The 17,554-nt window shown below is 50.6% G+C and overlaps 6 protein-coding genes across 6 annotated transcripts; 3 read left to right on the forward strand and 3 right to left on the reverse strand.

The window, feature by feature from the left end:
* Positions 1-1,718: 1,718 nt before the first annotated feature.
* On the forward strand, positions 1,719-3,834 carry BJX67DRAFT_356499 (glycosyltransferase family 2 protein). The gene is made up of 3 exons (XM_071029386.1): positions 1,719-1,990; positions 2,036-3,145; positions 3,194-3,834. The coding sequence occupies exons 1-3, from the start codon at positions 1,774-1,776 to the stop codon at positions 3,736-3,738; spliced, it is 1,872 nt and encodes a 623-aa protein (XP_070885035.1). The 5' UTR covers positions 1,719-1,773; the 3' UTR covers positions 3,739-3,834.
* A 2,957-nt stretch (positions 3,835-6,791) lies between these two features.
* BJX67DRAFT_372743 (acyl-CoA desaturase) lies at positions 6,792-8,121 on the reverse strand (the record flags this gene model as incomplete). Its single annotated transcript, XM_071031287.1, has 2 exons — positions 6,792-7,804; positions 7,860-8,121. 2 exons carry the CDS (start codon positions 8,119-8,121, stop codon positions 6,792-6,794), a joined length of 1,275 nt encoding a protein of 424 aa, XP_070885036.1.
* Positions 8,122-9,045: 924 nt separating this feature from the next.
* Positions 9,046-9,606, forward strand: BJX67DRAFT_382160 (cell wall mannoprotein 1 family protein; the record flags this gene model as incomplete). The annotated part of the gene is made up of 1 exon (XM_071033175.1): positions 9,046-9,606. The coding sequence occupies one exon, from the start codon at positions 9,046-9,048 to the stop codon at positions 9,604-9,606; it is 561 nt and encodes a 186-aa protein (XP_070885037.1).
* A 631-nt stretch (positions 9,607-10,237) lies between these two features.
* Positions 10,238-10,783, forward strand: BJX67DRAFT_382161 (cell wall mannoprotein 1 family protein; the record flags this gene model as incomplete). The annotated part of the gene is made up of 1 exon (XM_071033176.1): positions 10,238-10,783. One exon carries the CDS (start codon positions 10,238-10,240, stop codon positions 10,781-10,783), a length of 546 nt encoding a protein of 181 aa, XP_070885038.1.
* Positions 10,784-11,164: 381 nt separating this feature from the next.
* Positions 11,165-13,023, reverse strand: BJX67DRAFT_372744 (MDR family MFS transporter; the record flags this gene model as incomplete). Its single annotated transcript, XM_071031288.1, has 6 exons — positions 11,165-11,566; positions 11,635-11,795; positions 11,860-12,363; positions 12,435-12,705; positions 12,765-12,843; positions 12,899-13,023. 6 exons carry the CDS (start codon positions 13,021-13,023, stop codon positions 11,165-11,167), a joined length of 1,542 nt encoding a protein of 513 aa, XP_070885039.1.
* Positions 13,024-15,126: 2,103 nt separating this feature from the next.
* Positions 15,127-17,146, reverse strand: BJX67DRAFT_356502 (dihydroxyacetone kinase 1). The gene is made up of 3 exons (XM_071029387.1): positions 16,583-17,146; positions 16,334-16,527; positions 15,127-16,277 (listed from the first exon to the last, which is right to left on the reverse strand). The coding sequence occupies exons 1-3, from the start codon at positions 17,052-17,054 to the stop codon at positions 15,174-15,176; spliced, it is 1,770 nt and encodes a 589-aa protein (XP_070885040.1). The 5' UTR covers positions 17,055-17,146; the 3' UTR covers positions 15,127-15,173.
* Between the last annotated feature and the right edge of the window lie 408 nt (positions 17,147-17,554).

Genomic DNA, 17,554 nt, shown 5'->3' on the forward strand with positions numbered 1-17,554 from the left:
AGATTACTCTGAGATAACAAGTATATTAATCACGAAGGTAGGAAAGCTAGATACAGTGGTAATGAGCGTCCTTATATGTCCTTGCCATCCCTACCATTCTTCTACCATTTGATGGTATATCCAATCAGAGCGCGCGGACCCGTACACCATTTTCCTACCTCAGATGGTATACTGGTTGGTATACGGTCACGTGGTGGCCATGGTTTCCAAACAACGTGTGTTTCCGCCGTCTCTGTATACTACAGGATAATTCCAGGTGACAGTGACTGTTGTTCACGAGGGCGCGTGGTCTGTTGATCGTGGCTCTATAACACCTTCCATCCTTAGCTTGTAGTCTGGTGGCATCTTTTTGTCTTTGGCTCGCGGTCCTTGTTGGATTTAAATCCAAGATGGTTTTCAATAGTGGTTTTGTATAGACTTGTTAACCCACGGGTTTTGGGTCAACCCACGGCCTTTGAAAATGAGCTAGTGGGTTTTGGGTTAGGTTATAGAGATCAAAAACCCGCCTATAGGTTACTAGACTTGTTCAACCCAACCCGTGAAACCCGCCCTAACCTGCCAAGAAATGGGTTGGGTTGCTGATTTTAATAATCCAATAGGTTTTGGGTTAGGCACAGATAACCTATTAGATTATGGATAATCTAATAGGTTGCTAAGCCATGAAAAGAAATAAATTACTATATTATATTTATATACATATATTAAATATAAATAAATTATTACCTAATTAGGTAATGATCTACATGCATGGGTTTTTAAGGTTTAATAGGTTGGGTTAGTGGGTTTTTTTAGTAACCTGTAGGCGGGTTTGCAATCCCTATAACCCAACCCAAAACCCACTGGTTCATCTTCAAAGGCCATGGGTCAACCCAAAACCCGCGGGTTAACAAGTCTAGATATATCTAGATAGTATATAATAGTAATATTAGTACTTTTAGGCTACTCAAGATTTAGATAAAAAGAGAATTAGGCATGTTAAATAGATTTTTTAAGTATAAGAAATATGGCTAGATTAAAAATAAGAAAGCTAAAAAATAGGTAGGATATATCTTCCTTTTTAGGAATCTCTAACTTTAATTATATATTATACTACTAGTTATTAACTAGTTATAATCTAATCTAGTTTCTTGGAAAAAAGAGATTCTAGAAAATTATATAAACTAACTCTAGTTATATTCTAGTACTAGAATCCTAAAAAATAGCAGGGGTAATGAATTTTTAGGAGGGTGTATAATGCCAAGACCTTTAACATGGCCAGAGGGCCCCGCACTGGGCCAGGACGCTCTCTCGAGGGGCTGCAAAGTTAGAGGCTTCCAGGTCGATTCCATTCTCCACAATTCATCTGACACGGCCAATCGAAGACAAGTGCCCCTCTTGCGTTTTGGGGCGAACCGCGATTAATTCTGGGCGCTGGGGTGTATTCACAATTGACCTCGATTTTATTATTGCGGTGGCTGTAAAGCATTCTATCATTGAACCATTGGTTTTTGGATGTGGCCTGACTCTGTGCCTGACAATATTTTTTACCAATTTCAAAAATCCAAACCCAAGGCTGTTGCATGTGCTGCTATACCGCCATTTCGCGGCGTCTGACTTGGGCACTTGTGGCGTCTGGAACCGAAGACTAGCGACGCCATGTACACAAAACCAGAGCATAAAGGTCGTCTTAAAGACGGAATTCCCCAGATCCTTCGCCTTCTGTTTGTAATACACCGCCACCAAAATGCAACCCAGCCGGTAGCATCCCGAACAACACCCCTCACTCATTCATTCATGAGCAACATGCCCAAGCCCGCATACGAGATCAACGAGCTCCCTCCCAATCCTCATATTCATGCTGCGAGGCGATACCGCAAGTATCTCTACTATGCCGCCCACGCGGCTACATGGATGTCGGACGTCTATTTCATCGTCCGTCTCGGGTTCATCTTGAGCGCAGCGCAGACATGGCAAATGTGGCTCATGATTGCAGTGGAATGGATATTCGCTCGTATGTACCCCGCTAGAACCTTGGCTTAGTTTTAACATTCTTTAGGCGTGTCACGTCAGAATCAACTGCTCACCGTAGCGGCTGGGTATACATCTCCATCGCCGCGAACGAGGCTCCGAGTACAAGGAACAGAGATCCTCCCACGGATTGATGTGCTTATTCCGTGCTGTGGAGAACCACTAGATGTCATCCTTGACACGGTTCGAGCCGCCTGCACGATAGACTACCCCGTCTCTCAATTCCGAGTCCTAGTTTTAGACGACGGGGGCTCAGTAGCACTCAGAGACTCAATTAACGACCTTCGATCAAAACACACCCACCTCACCTACCACACCCGTGGCACCCACTCCGGACGCGTCTTCGCCAAAGCGGGAAACCTAAACTATGCCCTCTTCTCACTGCAAGAATCCTTCCAGCCTGAATACTGCGCCATACTTGACGCAGACTGCATCCCGGCGCCGGAATTCCTCCGCGCCACGCTCCCGCATTTACTTCTCAACCCGCAGGCAGCCCTCCTCACCACAAGGCAGTACTATTACAATCTCCCAGCCGGCGACCCGCTCTCCCAGTCACGTATCCACTTCTACGCATGTCATAATGCCGATCTCAGCGTTAGGGCTGCAGCCATCGACGCGGGTTCCGGGGCCCTCTTCCGACGCAGCATCATCCTCGATGTCGGCGGGTATCCGACCTTCTCGTTTTCCGAGGACTGGCAGCTCTCGCTTATCCTGCAGGGGCGGGGGCATAAAACCCTGCAGGTTGAAGAGCCGCTACAGTTTGGACTCGTCCCGACGACGCTGCAGGGCCACATTGCGCAGCGGAATCGGTGGAATATCGGACACGCGCAGCAGATCCGGGCCCTGGTACCGCCAACAAGTAAGTCCCTGCCAAGGCGGTTGCAGTGGGATATTGCGGTTAATGGGGTGTCCATTGTTGGTGGGTTACTGGGTTATTTTGTAGGGTATTTGGCCGTGCCAGTTTTGGCTGTCTCGAGGGGTCTTATCCCTGAGACTTCGTCTAGGGTGGTGAAGATTCAAGTGGTTCTGGCGGTTTTTCATGTCGGCTTGACGTGGTTATATGCGTGGCTGCAAGTTGCTAGCACGGGCTTTCGTGTCTCGTTGTTTTCGCATCTGGAGAATAGCTGGCTTGCTGGGAGTAAGTTCCCTCCCTTATTTATGTAGCAGTGCTAACAGAGCCCTATAGCGCAACTCTTTGCTATCCTCAAATTCTACTGCGTTACAAGCAAGCCAAAGGGCTCGTTTGTGACAGGCAGTAGTGCAAACTCGTGGAATCGCGCAACCACGCTGCCTAGATATACGAAGATCCTCCAAATTCTCAGCAGCGGAGCCATGTTTGGCATCCTCCTGTTCTGCACCACTGTTTGTGCAGTTCTATTCTCCATCTTCAGGAGCGTCACTGATGTCACTGATATCACTGGCGAGCTCTCGAGAGATTCCCACGACATTATAACCTGCTTCCTAACAACAACCACCTGGCCACCACTCCTTCACATTTGCTACCTGAGTCTCGTCAATAACTGGGTTCCCGTCACGTCTGTGGCGAATCCGCCTCGATACCCGGAGAGAGTTTCGCAGCTGCAGGACAATAAAAGGGGGGTTCGACTGCCGAGCTCGGAGGTCCAGAGAGAGATGTCTTACCAGCGGTACTCTAATGCTTTCTCCTCTGTTTCTGTCGCGATTGTTCCTCTTGTTCTAGTGGGAGTGCTGGTCGGGGCGTTGTTGATGTAACCCGCGGCGAGCTGGAAAGTCTGCCTCTCTGTGTAGTCCATCATGGTGCAAGTGCAGTATGGACAGGGTATACAAAAGAAAGTAGAATTTAGAGGAATTAAGAGACAGACTAATAACTATATAAGATCAAGACCAAGAAACATATATATACTAGAAGAGCGTCCCAGCCTAGTGTGGGGCCCTCCAACTATGTTAAAGGCCTTAGTGTTGTGACTACCCCCTAAACATTCTCTACCCCTATGATTTTTAAGGATTCTACTACTAGAATATAACTAGAGTTAGTCTATATAATTCTCTAGGATCTCTATATTCTAGAAAGCTAGGTTTAATTATAATTAGCTAATAACTAGTAGTATAGTGTATGATTAAAGTTAGAGATTCTTAAAAAGGTGGATATATTTTACTAGATAATAATATTTCTTTTATAGTTATTTTATCTATATATAATATTATAATCATGATAAAGTTATTAGCAATAATTTTACCAGCTTTAGAATTATTATCTTATATTAATACTAGAGCTATAGTATTAACAACTAACTTACATCCTGCATCATATAGCAGGTGTTATCAAGAACAAGTATCGAATCACCGTTTCCAACTCAGGGACATTGTAGCCTCGATGGCCACAGGTCATTTCAGGGGATCTTCCGTCTCGAGAGAAGGCTTGTCGAGGAATCCCATGAGCTTTCGATCCTTGTCTTCTGCATCCTTCGCGCCTACGCTCATAGGTGGGGGCCGGAACCTTACGTTCAGCCCAGAGCTCGCCCCCGCTGATGCATGGCCTTGATCACGAGCTGCATTTACCAACCACGGTAACCATTGCGCCAACGGCAACGGCGCAGGTCTTCCGCGCGGATCATCCCAAGTCGTATTTTCTCGCCCGGTCGATCCGGTGGCTGTCAAAGAACGAGGGATCCAACTTTTCGAGGTAAAAAAGACAAGGTTTTGCTCTCTAATTGGACTCCGTCAAACTCAGAATATGCCTCTGTGATCGAGGTAAGTCAAATAATATCTCTATATGTAGTGGGATATTGCCAAATAGAGTTTCCCAGGTTGCTTCAGTACTTCAAACAAATAAGCAGGTCACCCTGAACATCTAGGCGTCCACCCTTTTGATTGACATGCTTATTGACTTCATCTATCTTCCCTCAGAAATTAACTCCCTACTCAGCTCATTGTATCTCTATACCGGACAAAAATCAACTGGTTATCTTTAACAACTCTACTAGCCGCGCCTCTTCATGGCCTCTCATCTTAGTGGTTACTTATAGTACCTTGTCATTGTCCTTGTCCTCTCCACCTGCGTCGAACTGTTAAAGAAGCAAGCCCGTCTTTTGCCTTGTCTCGACGTGATGATTTCATTGTATCAATCCCAACCTCCAGCTGCCCTTCAAGATCTCTCACCGTCAGAGCTGAGAGACGGGAACTACACCCAACCAACGTATCTCTACCCTCACATAACTATCGCAAACCCCAGTTTGTTCACTGTCCCTCTCCAGTACAGACTCCTTCTGACGCGAAGTTAAGGCATCTACCAACCTCCCTTTCTACGGAACACCTCCTGCAGTTCTCCACGGTGCGTAGAGCACAGAGTAGTCAGTTTGGTGGCCGACTCGGCTCCTACAGACCTTGTGCCAGTCAAAAGCAAATTAGCCTCGTCGACTCTGGCGATCGAGAACGAAAAGGAACAATCACAACCCGCAGAGTATCAGCTGTCTGCAAATAGCAACACGCTGATGTGGGGTTCAGATACGTCGTTCGGTCCAGATGGGTACCACCCATCACCAAATACAGCCTCCGCTTTGAAACTTGAACAAGCTTTCCAAATATCTCTTACAAAATCCCTCTGCTCTATTGTATCTTCACTCTCAGAGGCAACTGCTTCTACTGGGAGTTACAAACGAGCCGTCGGATCTGACAAGTTCTTGCATTCAACTCAGAAAAATCCTTACAAGTTCACCGGACCAACACGCAGGAGGCTTTGCCATATTGTTAACGAACGGAATAGGCGCCATAATCAACGATTATTGTATGACGAGCTTGACAGACTTATTTCCGGGTCGCATCATGAGGCGCAGTTGACTAGAAGGGAGCTGTTATCAAGAACTGCAGATTGGCTTGAGCAGTTAATTGATGATAACGAGAGGTTAAAAAACCAGTTGGTGAAACTTACTTATTCCTTTATAGTTGAGACGTGATCATATAAGAATTCTGTTTGAATATAATTTTGCTTCGCACCACTACTCATGGAGACCAAGCCTGATCTTGTATCAGTTTACATCTAGTATGTAGTCGACCTGCTCTGTAGGAGTTGAAGGCAGACTACATAGAGAAATCAACCCTACCTGCCTACCTTATTTCCTGGCCTTGCACCCGTTGTAGCACATCAGTCACAAGTATTCGTCTTTGAAATTAAGAGGACTGCATCTCAGTGAATATCTTCACGGCTGCGGTAAATCTAACTGTTCCTTGCTCGAGAAAGGCTTGTAAGGTCCACTACTCTGCCATGAACAAGGCACTGCCCCTGGAACAGAGACAGAAAATGGCCTTGGAAGATGCGACGATACCAGAGGCTCGCGCTGGTTATTATGAATCGATTTACTTTTTTTGATTTCTCGAAATTTGTCACCCGAGGAACCGCTTGATGCGGATGGCCGTTGGACTGTCTCCAAATTATGTGCTTTAGGAGTATTGCATTTTACGATAGCTTTCTTTGCACCAAAGCAATTATAAAGCTAATAATTATACAGAATTGTCGACACCCACGAACAGAAAAAAGCCGATAAGACCTCAACTGACGGACTGTGCGCTTGATTTTGGGGAAACTTAATCGCTACCAGATTGTCTTCAGAGGCATTCGGCATGTTGTTCCGGCTTTAGCTTACATTCCCTTTACTCCTACCCAACAGGCCTCTACCACCTACGAAAGCAGTCATAAACAGAGGTGTCGCAATTCTTCTCCTCCCTGAACGAGATTAACCATGTGTAATCACTTTAGAGTAGATGTGAGTCACACTCCTCAACCTTTTTGAGACTATAACATCGCGCCGTCACTTCCAGGCCTCTACCTCACCACCTCCCACGAGAACCGCTACCCGAAGAGTCGAAAGATAGTTCCGAGCTGCTCCAGAATGGTTGTATACCCCGCCATTAAAAAGGGCTGATGCGTCTTTTCCGATCTGCGTAGATATCATCTTCTCCCCACCCGGGTGTTCGCTGACAAAAGCTGCGACGCTGTGTACAACACCATCGATAACAAGCAAGGCAGACCCATTTTTCGCCTTTTCCCGATACTCCGTCCAGCTCATCACAGGAAGTTCTTCCAGACGAGGGCCCCAGTCAAGCTTCTCTTTCTTGCTGTCAAGCTTCTTGTAGGCTTGCTGAAGGCGGCATTTCTCAATTTCGCTGTACCGAAATCGCTTTAGATCCTGGGCCAAGCGGAAATACTTGCACAGGACAATAAGCCACTTGGTAATGTCGAGATGATAGTATTCAATTCCGTTGCGGTAGTCTGCGGGGAACTGATGGTGGAAATTATGGTAGCCCTCACCCAACGCAACGATCGAAGTCACGAAGTGGTCTCGCGCAGAGCGAATATCGTCGTACGTCTGATCTCCAAAATAATGGGCCATTGAATTGACACAAAAGGTGGCCTGTTGAACAAGAAACGTGCGAATGATTCCCGCGTATATAAACCCTCCATACCAGTCATTCCATCCTAGACCTGCAACGAGCGTCGGAAGACCCCACGTCATGAAGAACGCAATTGGAAAATAGTAACGGTGCTGGTACTTCACAAGTTTGTCATTGCGAAGATCGGAGATGTCAACCGGGTTGTGCCTCTTCGGTTGTCTCAGAATGAGCCACAAGATATGGGCATAGAAGAAACCCCCTCGGACGTTGTATGGGTCATTGGCTGTGTCAGTGAACCTGTGGTGTGCTCGATGGTCGCGTGCCCAGAAGATTATAGATCCCGTCAAGGAGCCTGTGCCGAAGAGCGCAAAGAAGCACTTGAGCAGATAAGAGGCTGAGTATGATCGGTGGGCCCATAGGCGATGGTATCCTACGCCATTTGGTTCAGTATGAAGTTCTCCAAAAAGACTAAACAGAGCCCCCACCTGCAGTGATACATAGCCCCGTGATGAGATAGTAAACCACACTCAGCAGCAAAGTGTTTCTGACCAGTGGGGTTCTAAACGCCTCACCAATCCCCAATACTGGGATGATGATGAGGAAGGTAAAGTACGGCCAGTAAATATGGTGGTACCAATTCGACCAAGTCCATGGCTGTTGTGATATATGGGGTATCGATTCGGGCCGAGCCGCCCCTTTCCCCTGGCCATTGGTTGCGCTTGGGTTCAGAATTGAAGAATCAGCCATGGCTATATCAGACACGTGCAGGTAAGGGTTTAGAGAACAAATCAACATAAGCCAAGTGGTGGAATCCGAAGCTGTAAAGGCAAAGTTGGCTCTTGACCAAGTCTACTATTTATCAGACCCTCAGAACTTCACTCCGAACACATGTCCAAGGACACAGATAACTGAACAACAATGAATAAGCACACGTGTACACCTTCTCCCGAGGCCCTCCGCTCTGGTGGTGATGATGGACAGTACAATGGCAAGATCATGGAAGCCGGGAATAAAAACAGTACCGCAATGGAGCATACCGTCAACACAATCAAATTCACAAGAACTATCACAGAGGCTAATCTCTCCAGTACCACTGATTGATTCGGGCTAGTTCATGCGATAAGAGAAACGCAATGTGATAAGAGCATAGCAGCGCAGATTTTTGCCAACCTTTCCTTCTTAGGACAATGGACAACTGCCAGAGAAGGAGGGTTTGGGGGGGGGAAATGAGATTCACGGGTGCATCCTCAAGCTGACAGGGCTTCTGCAGAGACGAGGCTATCATTTTAAGCTTTACCTGCCTCGAACACTCGACGTGATTCGGCCAGGCTGGTAAGAATTATGATCTGCAATTGAACACGCTGGAGTAGCTGTCGGGACGCGCCCGCCCCCTGCATTAACTTCGAATAAGGTTCGAGCTATTATCTCCCGACTTGAACACGAGAACAGCGTCTGTTCAGGCAAGCTGCAGCCTTTCCAGCAGAGGAGGGAGTACCAACCCCTCTCCCATTACCCTTTCATATGGCCTTTCGAAAAGCAACAACCTCGGTCTTGTGTTTCCCCCCCTCTCCCTTAAGAGAAAAGGCGTCCGCCCGGCCGAGCACACGAATCTCCTTCCACTGTGCTCAGACTGGCTGCCATTCTACGTCCTACCCTCTAATTGTTGTCAAAATGATTCTTCCTTTGCATTTAATCGTCTTGGCCAACCTGCTACCACTTCAAGCCGTCTTTGCCGTCCATCACCAGGCGCGGAGTGTGGATGATATGCTCTCCGGCCTGGACTCGATCGACAACCAGTTGGGCACCCTCAGCAATTCCCTCCAGGGCTTTGAGGGTGGCCTCGACGGTACTCTCGCCGCTCTCCAAATCCAGGGTCAAACAATGGACCTTGTTCACGTCATCGATGATGCCACGGCTGCTACGAACCAAACCTCCAACCTCAACAAAAACGACTCCATCACTCTTACCAACCGGGTCGCGAAACTCCAGGACGTGATTTTCAGCACACTAGATCTCTTGGAGGCCAAGAAGCCGGCCTTCGATACAGCCGTGCTGGGAGTCGCTTCGGCTAGCATCTTAGTCAAGGCTGATTTGGACGCTCTGAGGTCCTCAACGGCAATCTTGGGGAGGGCGATTGTTCAGCGCTTGGATCGATCTCTGCAGAACTTAGGACCGCTGCTGACGGGGAATATTGATTTTCATTTTGTCCACGCGATCCAGTTGTATTCTTAGGAAGTCGGTATACAAAGTGGTTGTGAGTGATGGAAGCAGGATGGCTGTGGAGGTTGGGTGGCGAGTAAGCGTAGCTGTTCGAACGTCATGAGAATCAAATGAATATGGAAGAAAATTTAGAAATTTGTTTTCGTCTCGTATTTCTCTTTTCTGATGTTAATCTCTGGAGCCTCTCTGGGTCCCTCTGAGGAGGCAATACCGTCGCGGAAACAATAGGGCTTACCCCCCTGAGGCCGCGCATCGTCACTTTCGAATTACTCTTGCCATGTGATGCAGACCGCGGCAAACCCTGCCGGGGCCATCTGTGGAAGGCCAAAAACCAAGAGAGTTTAACTCTGGAAGTTACAGTTAGTGCTAGTCTCGGGCAGGTTCTGGCACGAGCTCTTGTATGCCTCTGTGATACCTACTAGGATTGTGCCAGGGCTCCATTCCCAACCAAGACGAACTTAACTGGTTAGTGGGCAAAGCCGAGGCTGGTATAACTGTGATCAGGAACCTATTTTACAGTTTTCAACGTCTTTGAATGCTGCACCTGGAAAACTAATATATTCCTCATCTCTTGCCCGTCTGTAACATCCTCTACCCTTGAACACTACATCCACTACCCTCTCTATATCCATCCAACTTCACCATGCGCTTTTTTGTGCCGTTGATCTCATCTTTCCTCGTGGCCTCTCTGGCCCTAGCCAACCTCCAAACGCTCCAAGGCGACATCACCAGCATCGGCAGGTCCCTCACTGCCCTGGATAATGTCGTGAATGTTCTTCCCTCCGGAGCACCTGGCATCCCCGTTGCTCTCCAAGTGCAGGTGCACTCCGTAACCCTCGCTAACCAGCTGAAGCTTGCTGCGCAGCACGCTAATTCAACCAACGCGCTGAACCTAACCGACTCGCTATCGCTGGGGGTCGGGTTGATAGCCCTCCTCCCGGGTATCACAGGGACACTAAGTGACGTCGCGGAGAAGAACACCACGTTCGCTGGTCTCGGGATCATCGTCCTCTCGAGCCTAGTGCAGTTAAAAGGAGACACAGAGGCCTTTTCCGATCAGCTTGTGGCGAAACTTGATCCGCTTATTCAGGCTGTGTCTCCGCTTGTTGTGAATACTATCATCGACGCATTTGATAACGCGATCGCCGCATTTCGCAGCAATGGTGAGCATTCTCTCCCCGTGTTCTGATGTACTACTTCATTAACCATTCCTGCCCCTCCCTAGCTCTGTAGATCGGCATGATAACCCTCAGTTGAGCAAAATTGGAAACACGTCAAGCAATACTGTGGAACGATTCAACATTGGGAGATGCGTTGCAATGGTTCAGGGCTGACAGGTTGCTGTGTGGTTCATAATAACTTTGTGTTCACCGTCAAGGAAGATCTATGTTCTTTATCTCCCATGAAGATATTTCTACTTACCACTCCCGTTATCTTCTCAACAAAATCGCTTAAATTCCACCACCTCATACTGAAGACTTTTGTCCTGGAACCATATTTCATCACACTTGTTGTATCTAGCACATCTCATACTTCCTGCAGCTCTCCCAGATCCTCCCCTGTCCGAGAATTACACCTTTGCAACGCCATCTTCCTTGACAACCGACTGGTTATCCTTCTTGTTAACCCGAATATCTTTCCAACCCAGTCCCCCGGCAAACACGAATGCAGCCACAGATATCCCAACACCCAGGTACATGACGCCGTCAATCGCGGTGCTATAAGCTTCCAGCACACGCGCAAGCTGCTCACTAGAGACGAAATTCCGAATTGACCGAGCCCCAGCAGCAATGATCAAGTTGGCGTCTACCCCAGGGGCGTGCTTCGTTATTTCATCGCGGAGGATGTTGCTGAAGATTGTCTGGGCAGCGATTAGGAAGACGGCACCACCAAGGTTTTGGCAGAAGATCATGATTGCCATTGCGACGGGGATCCGAGGAGCGGGGACGAGGTTCTGGATTGCAATGTAGGGCTGGTTGAGTTAGCATAAGGACAGGGAGGATGTGGTGCAGTGCAAGGAGACGAAAAGACAATACTAACCCCTGTGGCAGCCGCACCGCAGCCAGTTCCATAGAGGATTTGGAATCCGATCCAGCGCCCAACCAACGTCGACGGGGACAACATCGAGAGCAGACCGTAGGCTATGGAGCTGATGACTGTTCCGCTCAGCACCCATGGGAGATAGTAACCGCGTTGCTCCACTGTTGATATGGGCTTGTTAGCATCACTCAACTAGCAAGACAGTTGAAGGAAGGAGAAACTCACCCATGGCGCCAGAGGTCATGGCGAAGACCACCTGTGCAATGACCATATGCAAGATATGCACACCACTTATGACAGCCGAGTCATTCTTCACAGCTTGAAAATAGATTGGCAGGTAGTAGTTTGCTGTGAACAGGACACCCATGAAGAAGAACATTGTAGCGGATGCCGACCAGATGATGCGCGTCTTCAGCATACAGAACGGGACCATCGCATCGTCGCCACGGCGCCGTTCCCATCCAAGGAACATAACGAAGGTCACAGCCGCGCCGACAAACAGGCCGATCACGACAGAGCCATCCCACGGTTGCTGGTAGCCGCCCCATTGCAAAGCCAGAAAGAACATTATCGCTGCCGGGGCGATCAAGAAGAAGCCCGGGAGATCGAGAGAATGGACAGCGGTGCGGAAGACCTCGTGCACAGGGGGCTTGTGTTTGGACTCGGGGATGTTTACAAACAGCAGAAGGGTGGCGACTCCTGCACCCAGGGGGAGGTTGATATAGAAGCCTGCCTCCGAATCATGGTTAGTACCTCAGTGTCGCGTCTTCTCTTCCAGGGAAGCAGCAGATCCAACGTACACCATCGCCACGAGACGTACTGAGTGAAGGCGCCACCGATGAGCCGGCCACACGCGATACCAATCTGTCCCAAACCGATGTTGATGACCATGACAATCGGCTGACGGTGTGGAGGAAGAATGGCCGCGATGATGGTTAGTGCTCCGTTCATAAGCCCTGACGACCCCATACCAGCGATGGCTCTGCCGACGATGAGCATGCTGGAGGATTGTGCGGCACCGCAGAGCGCAGAGCCGATTTCGAACACGGCGAAGAAGGCTAGGAAGGACCACTGGGAGCAGGTTTTAGCACTCAGCATATTGAGCACGCGTTTACGGCGGCGAGGGTTACCTTTGTGCTAAAGTAGGTGTAGATCTTGCCGCTGAGAGGCTGGAAGGCAGAACTGGCCAGCTGGTATGCTCCGCCATACCTGAATGGTGGGCAGTCAGAACGGAAGCGAAAGCCGATATATATGTTGGTCTTACCAGCCAATATCGAGCAGCGAGTCGAACGCGGAGGTGATGGCGGGAATGGCCACGGAGATGATGGAGCCATCAAGCATGAGAAGAAAGTAGACAAGCGTGGTCGGGATAAGGATTATCACGGCCATGATGCCTGTGACATACTTGTGGACGAACCCGTCGGCCGTCTCTGTCTTTGTACTGACCTCCTTGCCTCCCTCGCTGCTGCTCGGCGACGAGCCCTCCGGCTCAGCTTCGCTCCAGGGGCGACCCGCCGTGCCATTCTGTTTCTCGACTGTGCTCTCTGGGGCCGGGGTCGGTGGGCTGCTTGCAGTAACAGTCATTCTGAAGAAGGGCAGAAGAGTTTAGCAACTCATGAGGGAGACAATTCGGCCTGGATGTCAGCGGCTTCCCGAGCAGTATATGGGTGTGTATAATATAAGGCGATATTCGTACAGCATTCTGTGTCAATATGGGACGATGCAACATGTTTGGGCCCCTAGTTCTAACCCTGCAGCAACTCCGAACAGGCAAATCAGGTCCGCTTGAGCAGGACAAGGGAGACAGAGACCGTAGGAATCCGGATCGCTGGGACGGAGGGAGCGGAGTCCGACGCACTCGCCAACGCAACCAATAAAGCCACGAACGTGTTACTGCTAAAAAGTCAAGGATTTGAATCGAAGAGGGCGGGAAACATAGGATTTTACACTACCAGCGGGAGGATGACTAGAGAAGCGAGGTGATATATACAACGTCAACGTCATTGGATATCGGCAGCAGCAGGGACGTGTGCGCTGACTCCAACAATATCTCTTGCCAGTGCAGCGAGCGAAGCACTCTGCATAATCCCAAAGATAGACACCTCCGCCGCTGCCTTGTGCGCAATCATATTCTGCAGCTCGACAACCCTTGAGAGTAGCAGAGGACGGCCCTGGAACTGATCAGCCCGATCAGACTGGACAGTGATTGCAGCTGCGGCATCCAACAGTCCACGTCCACGGGACCCGAGATCGGGGCCTAGCCATGCATCCAGAGCTGCTGCACCGAGACTGTGCGAAGGGGAGTACGCGACTGGTCGAGTGGGATGGGGACCACCGCGTGCCTACCAATGGCAAGGACGTCGCCTTGGTCACGGCGGCTATCTTGGATGCTGCACGAGAATCTGGGGCAATAGAATTATAGACCAAGATGATTATGGGAGATATGAGACTCTGGGGTAGCCGTTCTAATCGATACTTGCTCGAGTCTTTCAGACACATTCAGCTACGCCGTGTACTTCAACTGAGATAGGCCCCTTCCCTGATGCAAAAACCACTCCACGAGCCCGGCGGGCAGCAGCCACGACCCCTACTTGGCTGCTCCTTCCTCTCCCCCGCGCCAGATCTTCCCCCGACATCTCGAAAGAGTGTCGCGGACGATGTTGCGGGCCGTCACATTGATGTCTTTGTTGTTGGGCTCCTCGAGTTCTCCACTCGCCTGTTTGGCGATGTACTCCTCGATCGGTTTGTAGTAGGAGTCCTCAGGGAGCGCCATACTGTGCTTCGTGTAGATCTGGGTTCCGACTGCGCCTACCATGGCCGTCACGACGCGCACATGCAGAGGCGCCAGCTCAAGGCGAAGCGTTTCCGACACAAGCGTCGCGGCTGCCTTGGAACTATTGTAGATTCGTGCCTGGGGTTAAACCTCCCAGAGCAGAAGGTCGATATTCTCGGAATCAACTTGCCAGGCCAGGCCAGGGGTGCCGCCCCCGCCATGGAGCAGATGTTCAGAATGACTCCCTTGGACTGAACGAGCAGGGGAGTAAATCCCTGGGCGACAGCTAGCAGTCCCCAGACGTTGACGTCGTACAGCGCCTTGCGCTCGGCGACGGAGGCGTGGACCAGCGGGCCAAATATGGAGCCTCCGGCATTGTTGACGAGGACGTCGAGCCGGCCGTTGGTTGTTTTCCGGACCCGCTGCATGCACGCAGCGATGGACTGGGTGACATCTACTCGTGGCGATACCCAGAGACTGGGAGTGACGGGGCGAAGATCAAGGCTGAGTTTGAACAAAGATCGCGAAACCTCTGGGACTACGATGTCGATGGGATGCTTTCCCGCGTGGAAAGCGCCTGTCTGCGAAGGCTGAGTGAGCAGTGAGACGTCAGGGCCGGACAATTTACGTCTTTCTGTGAGAGAATGATGCCTACCAGCCTGTAACGCGTCTTCTCTGCTCCGCTGTCCCTGAATGTGTAGCTGCACGCTGACCATAGGTACTTTAGATAGTGATATTCCATATTACCCTTGACTGCTATAACTAGTTATTCCCACCCTTCCAGGAACCCTCCTAACCACTTTGCTATAGCGTATGCACCGGGGTCCGGAGGCATTTCCCCGTCCGCAGCCCCGTCCCCTACATATGCCGCTCGGCCAAACCGGGGCTTCATGCTGGCCGTCGATGCGGCAGCCTCCTCCACTGCATGGAGAGCAGCGTCAAGGCTGGCTCCCTCCTCCAATTCTCTGCAGAGGGGGATGAGAACATCCATGCACGTGCGATCACCAACTCGCGCACCAGTGTATCCCATTAACGAGTTGATTGCGCTGCCTGCTGCTTTGCCGACAGTAGCGACTGTGACATCTTCTGTGTTGCCCAAGCCGGCAACGAAAGCGGTTGAGAGGATTGATAGAATCGCGAAGAGCGATCCGCCGATATCCTCCAGCGTCTCATTGATCGCATCCAGCGCTGGGTACAGAGGCAGCGGATCTTCGGTGAATGGCGCAGTCTCGAATCGCTTGAGTAATGCCTCGCACGCTTCGCGAACAGCCTCGCCGCAATCCCCATCGCCCATCATCATGTCAAACCTTGTGATGTCAGGCTCGGCAGCGATTGCAGCTTTGCAGGCTGCCTTGAGTGCTGGAAGGAGAGACGGCAGGGCAGGCGGACTGGTTGTGATATCTTGGATGAAGACGACACCGTTTCCTGACGACTCTTGTTCGGGTTGGTTCTTCTGGGCTCTGGGTTGCGGCGTCGTGTATGAACATCGCGGCCAGGCAACCGCGGTGGTTGGGGCATCTAACAGATCCTTAATCGTGTCTAGAGGGTGGCCTGTCGCCTTCGCAACTGCCGACAGATTGCAGAGCGAGAGGGAGAATCCAGGTCCGTTAAGCGATGTCTCGAACAATCCTACATATATTCGTGCCGGCTTCATGTTGTATTCAGTCGCGAGTTGCTCCAGTGTCACTTGTGTAAGGCCCTCAACCTCGAGCGTGGACAGGCCGCCGAGGTTGTTGACAAGCAGACAGGTCTCATCGCCGGGTTTGAATGTGACAAAGTTGCGATCTGGATCGTTGGGATCGAGTGCATATGCGAGCATCATTTTGACGAGTTCTTCTGGAGGAGGGATCGGGGTTATCGTGCGGAGGCCCTGGCAATAGCGTAAGCAGTGCAATATAGAGGATGGACCACTGCAATTCAGCTCACTGGCTCGTTATGGACGCCCATTCCCAACACACACGCATCCTGTGCCACACGGTCGTCGGGTTCTCTTCCCGGGACATGGCACAGGCTAAGACTCGTTCCGATGGACGCAATATTGGCATTTGTTTCTTCTCCGAGCTTGACACAGCTTTCAAAGCTCCACCCGAGCTCGGATGCTGCGCCAAGGAGTTTCAAGACTGTCATGAACTCATTAGCAGTGTTGCAATGCAAGGGAGGAAGATGGGTGCACACTGATGACATGACCAGCCAGCCCTCTCCTCCCCAAATTCTCGACCTTGCTGCTCGGCAGCGAAACGTCATCGGCCATGGCAATCTGCGCGATCTTGCGTCCGGACGCATTGACCTTTTCCCTGGCGAGTCCAAAGTGAAGCCTGTCGCCCGTGTAATTCGTGATGCAGAGGATGGTGCCCTCGTCCGAGGGGACGCTGTTAATCGCGGCCATCACCTGTTTTGTCGACGGACTGGCGAATATTCCTCCGCCCACAGACGCACTGAGCATCCCGTCACCGACATAGCCCGCCCAAGCGGGCTCGTGGCCACTACCGCCGCCGGAGATGATGGCGACCTTTGCGGGGTTGTGTGTCTTGGACGAAACCACGCGGTGCGGCTCGTCGAGCTGGAGGTGAGGGGTCCGTGCGACATAGGAGCGGAGGGCGCGCTCGACGAGGCCAGTGGGATCGTTGAAGAAGTGCTTGTCTGCCATGATTGTGATGGGCCTCGATCAAACGAGTGTACTCCGGAGGGGAAGTTTCACTCCTGCCGTTTCCCGAAAGCCGCTGGGAGGGGTTGAGGATTATGAAGCCTTTCCATGCTGGGTTATAGGCTAGGATGACGGCCTCGTGACTCGGTGGCCGGGTATTGTCCCCGTTCCGCGCGTCCAGTCCTCAAGAGCGCTTGGGACGGAGTTCATCCGGTGGTTTCGAGGGTCCAGAACTGTCCGGATCGCGGGCGGCCAGTTGAGGTCATCCTGAAGGAAGCGTGCTTGTCTCGGACTTGGTCCGGATGCTGGCTAACCTATCATTCTGTTCTCGCGTTTCTCAGATATATATTTACACACACAGAAATGTATGTATATCAATGCTTATAAACTCGACAACGCTGCCGCAGATCCACCGCAACTGTGGGTCCCCAGCTGATGGAAAGCGTTGGGTAGCTTGAGAGAAGTGAGAACGTCGTAGATTAGGAGTAGCAAGGACGATAATA

This window comes from Aspergillus lucknowensis, assembly GCF_044049455.1.
Source record: "Aspergillus lucknowensis strain CBS 449.75 chromosome Unknown BJX67scaffold_27, whole genome shotgun sequence".
NCBI classification, from domain to species: Eukaryota; Fungi; Ascomycota; class Eurotiomycetes; order Eurotiales; family Aspergillaceae; genus Aspergillus; species Aspergillus lucknowensis.

Coding starts and splice junctions, on each gene's coding strand:
- BJX67DRAFT_356499 (XM_071029386.1), top strand. CDS start 1,774: ATGAGCAACATGCCCAAGCCCGCATACGAGATCAACGAGCTCCCTCCC. Junction 1,991..2,035: donor AGTGGAATGGATATTCGCTC/GTATGTACCCCG, acceptor AACATTCTTTAG/GCGTGTCACGTCAGAATCAA. Junction 3,146..3,193: donor GAATAGCTGGCTTGCTGGGA/GTAAGTTCCCTC, acceptor AGAGCCCTATAG/CGCAACTCTTTGCTATCCTC.
- BJX67DRAFT_356502 (XM_071029387.1), bottom strand. CDS start 17,054: ATGGCAGACAAGCACTTCTTCAACGATCCCACTGGCCTCGTCGAGCGC. Junction 16,528..16,582: donor GCTGGCTGGTCATGTCATCA/GTGTGCACCCAT, acceptor AGTTCATGACAG/TCTTGAAACTCCTTGGCGCA. Junction 16,278..16,333: donor TGGGCGTCCATAACGAGCCA/GTGAGCTGAATT, acceptor CGCTATTGCCAG/GGCCTCCGCACGATAACCCC.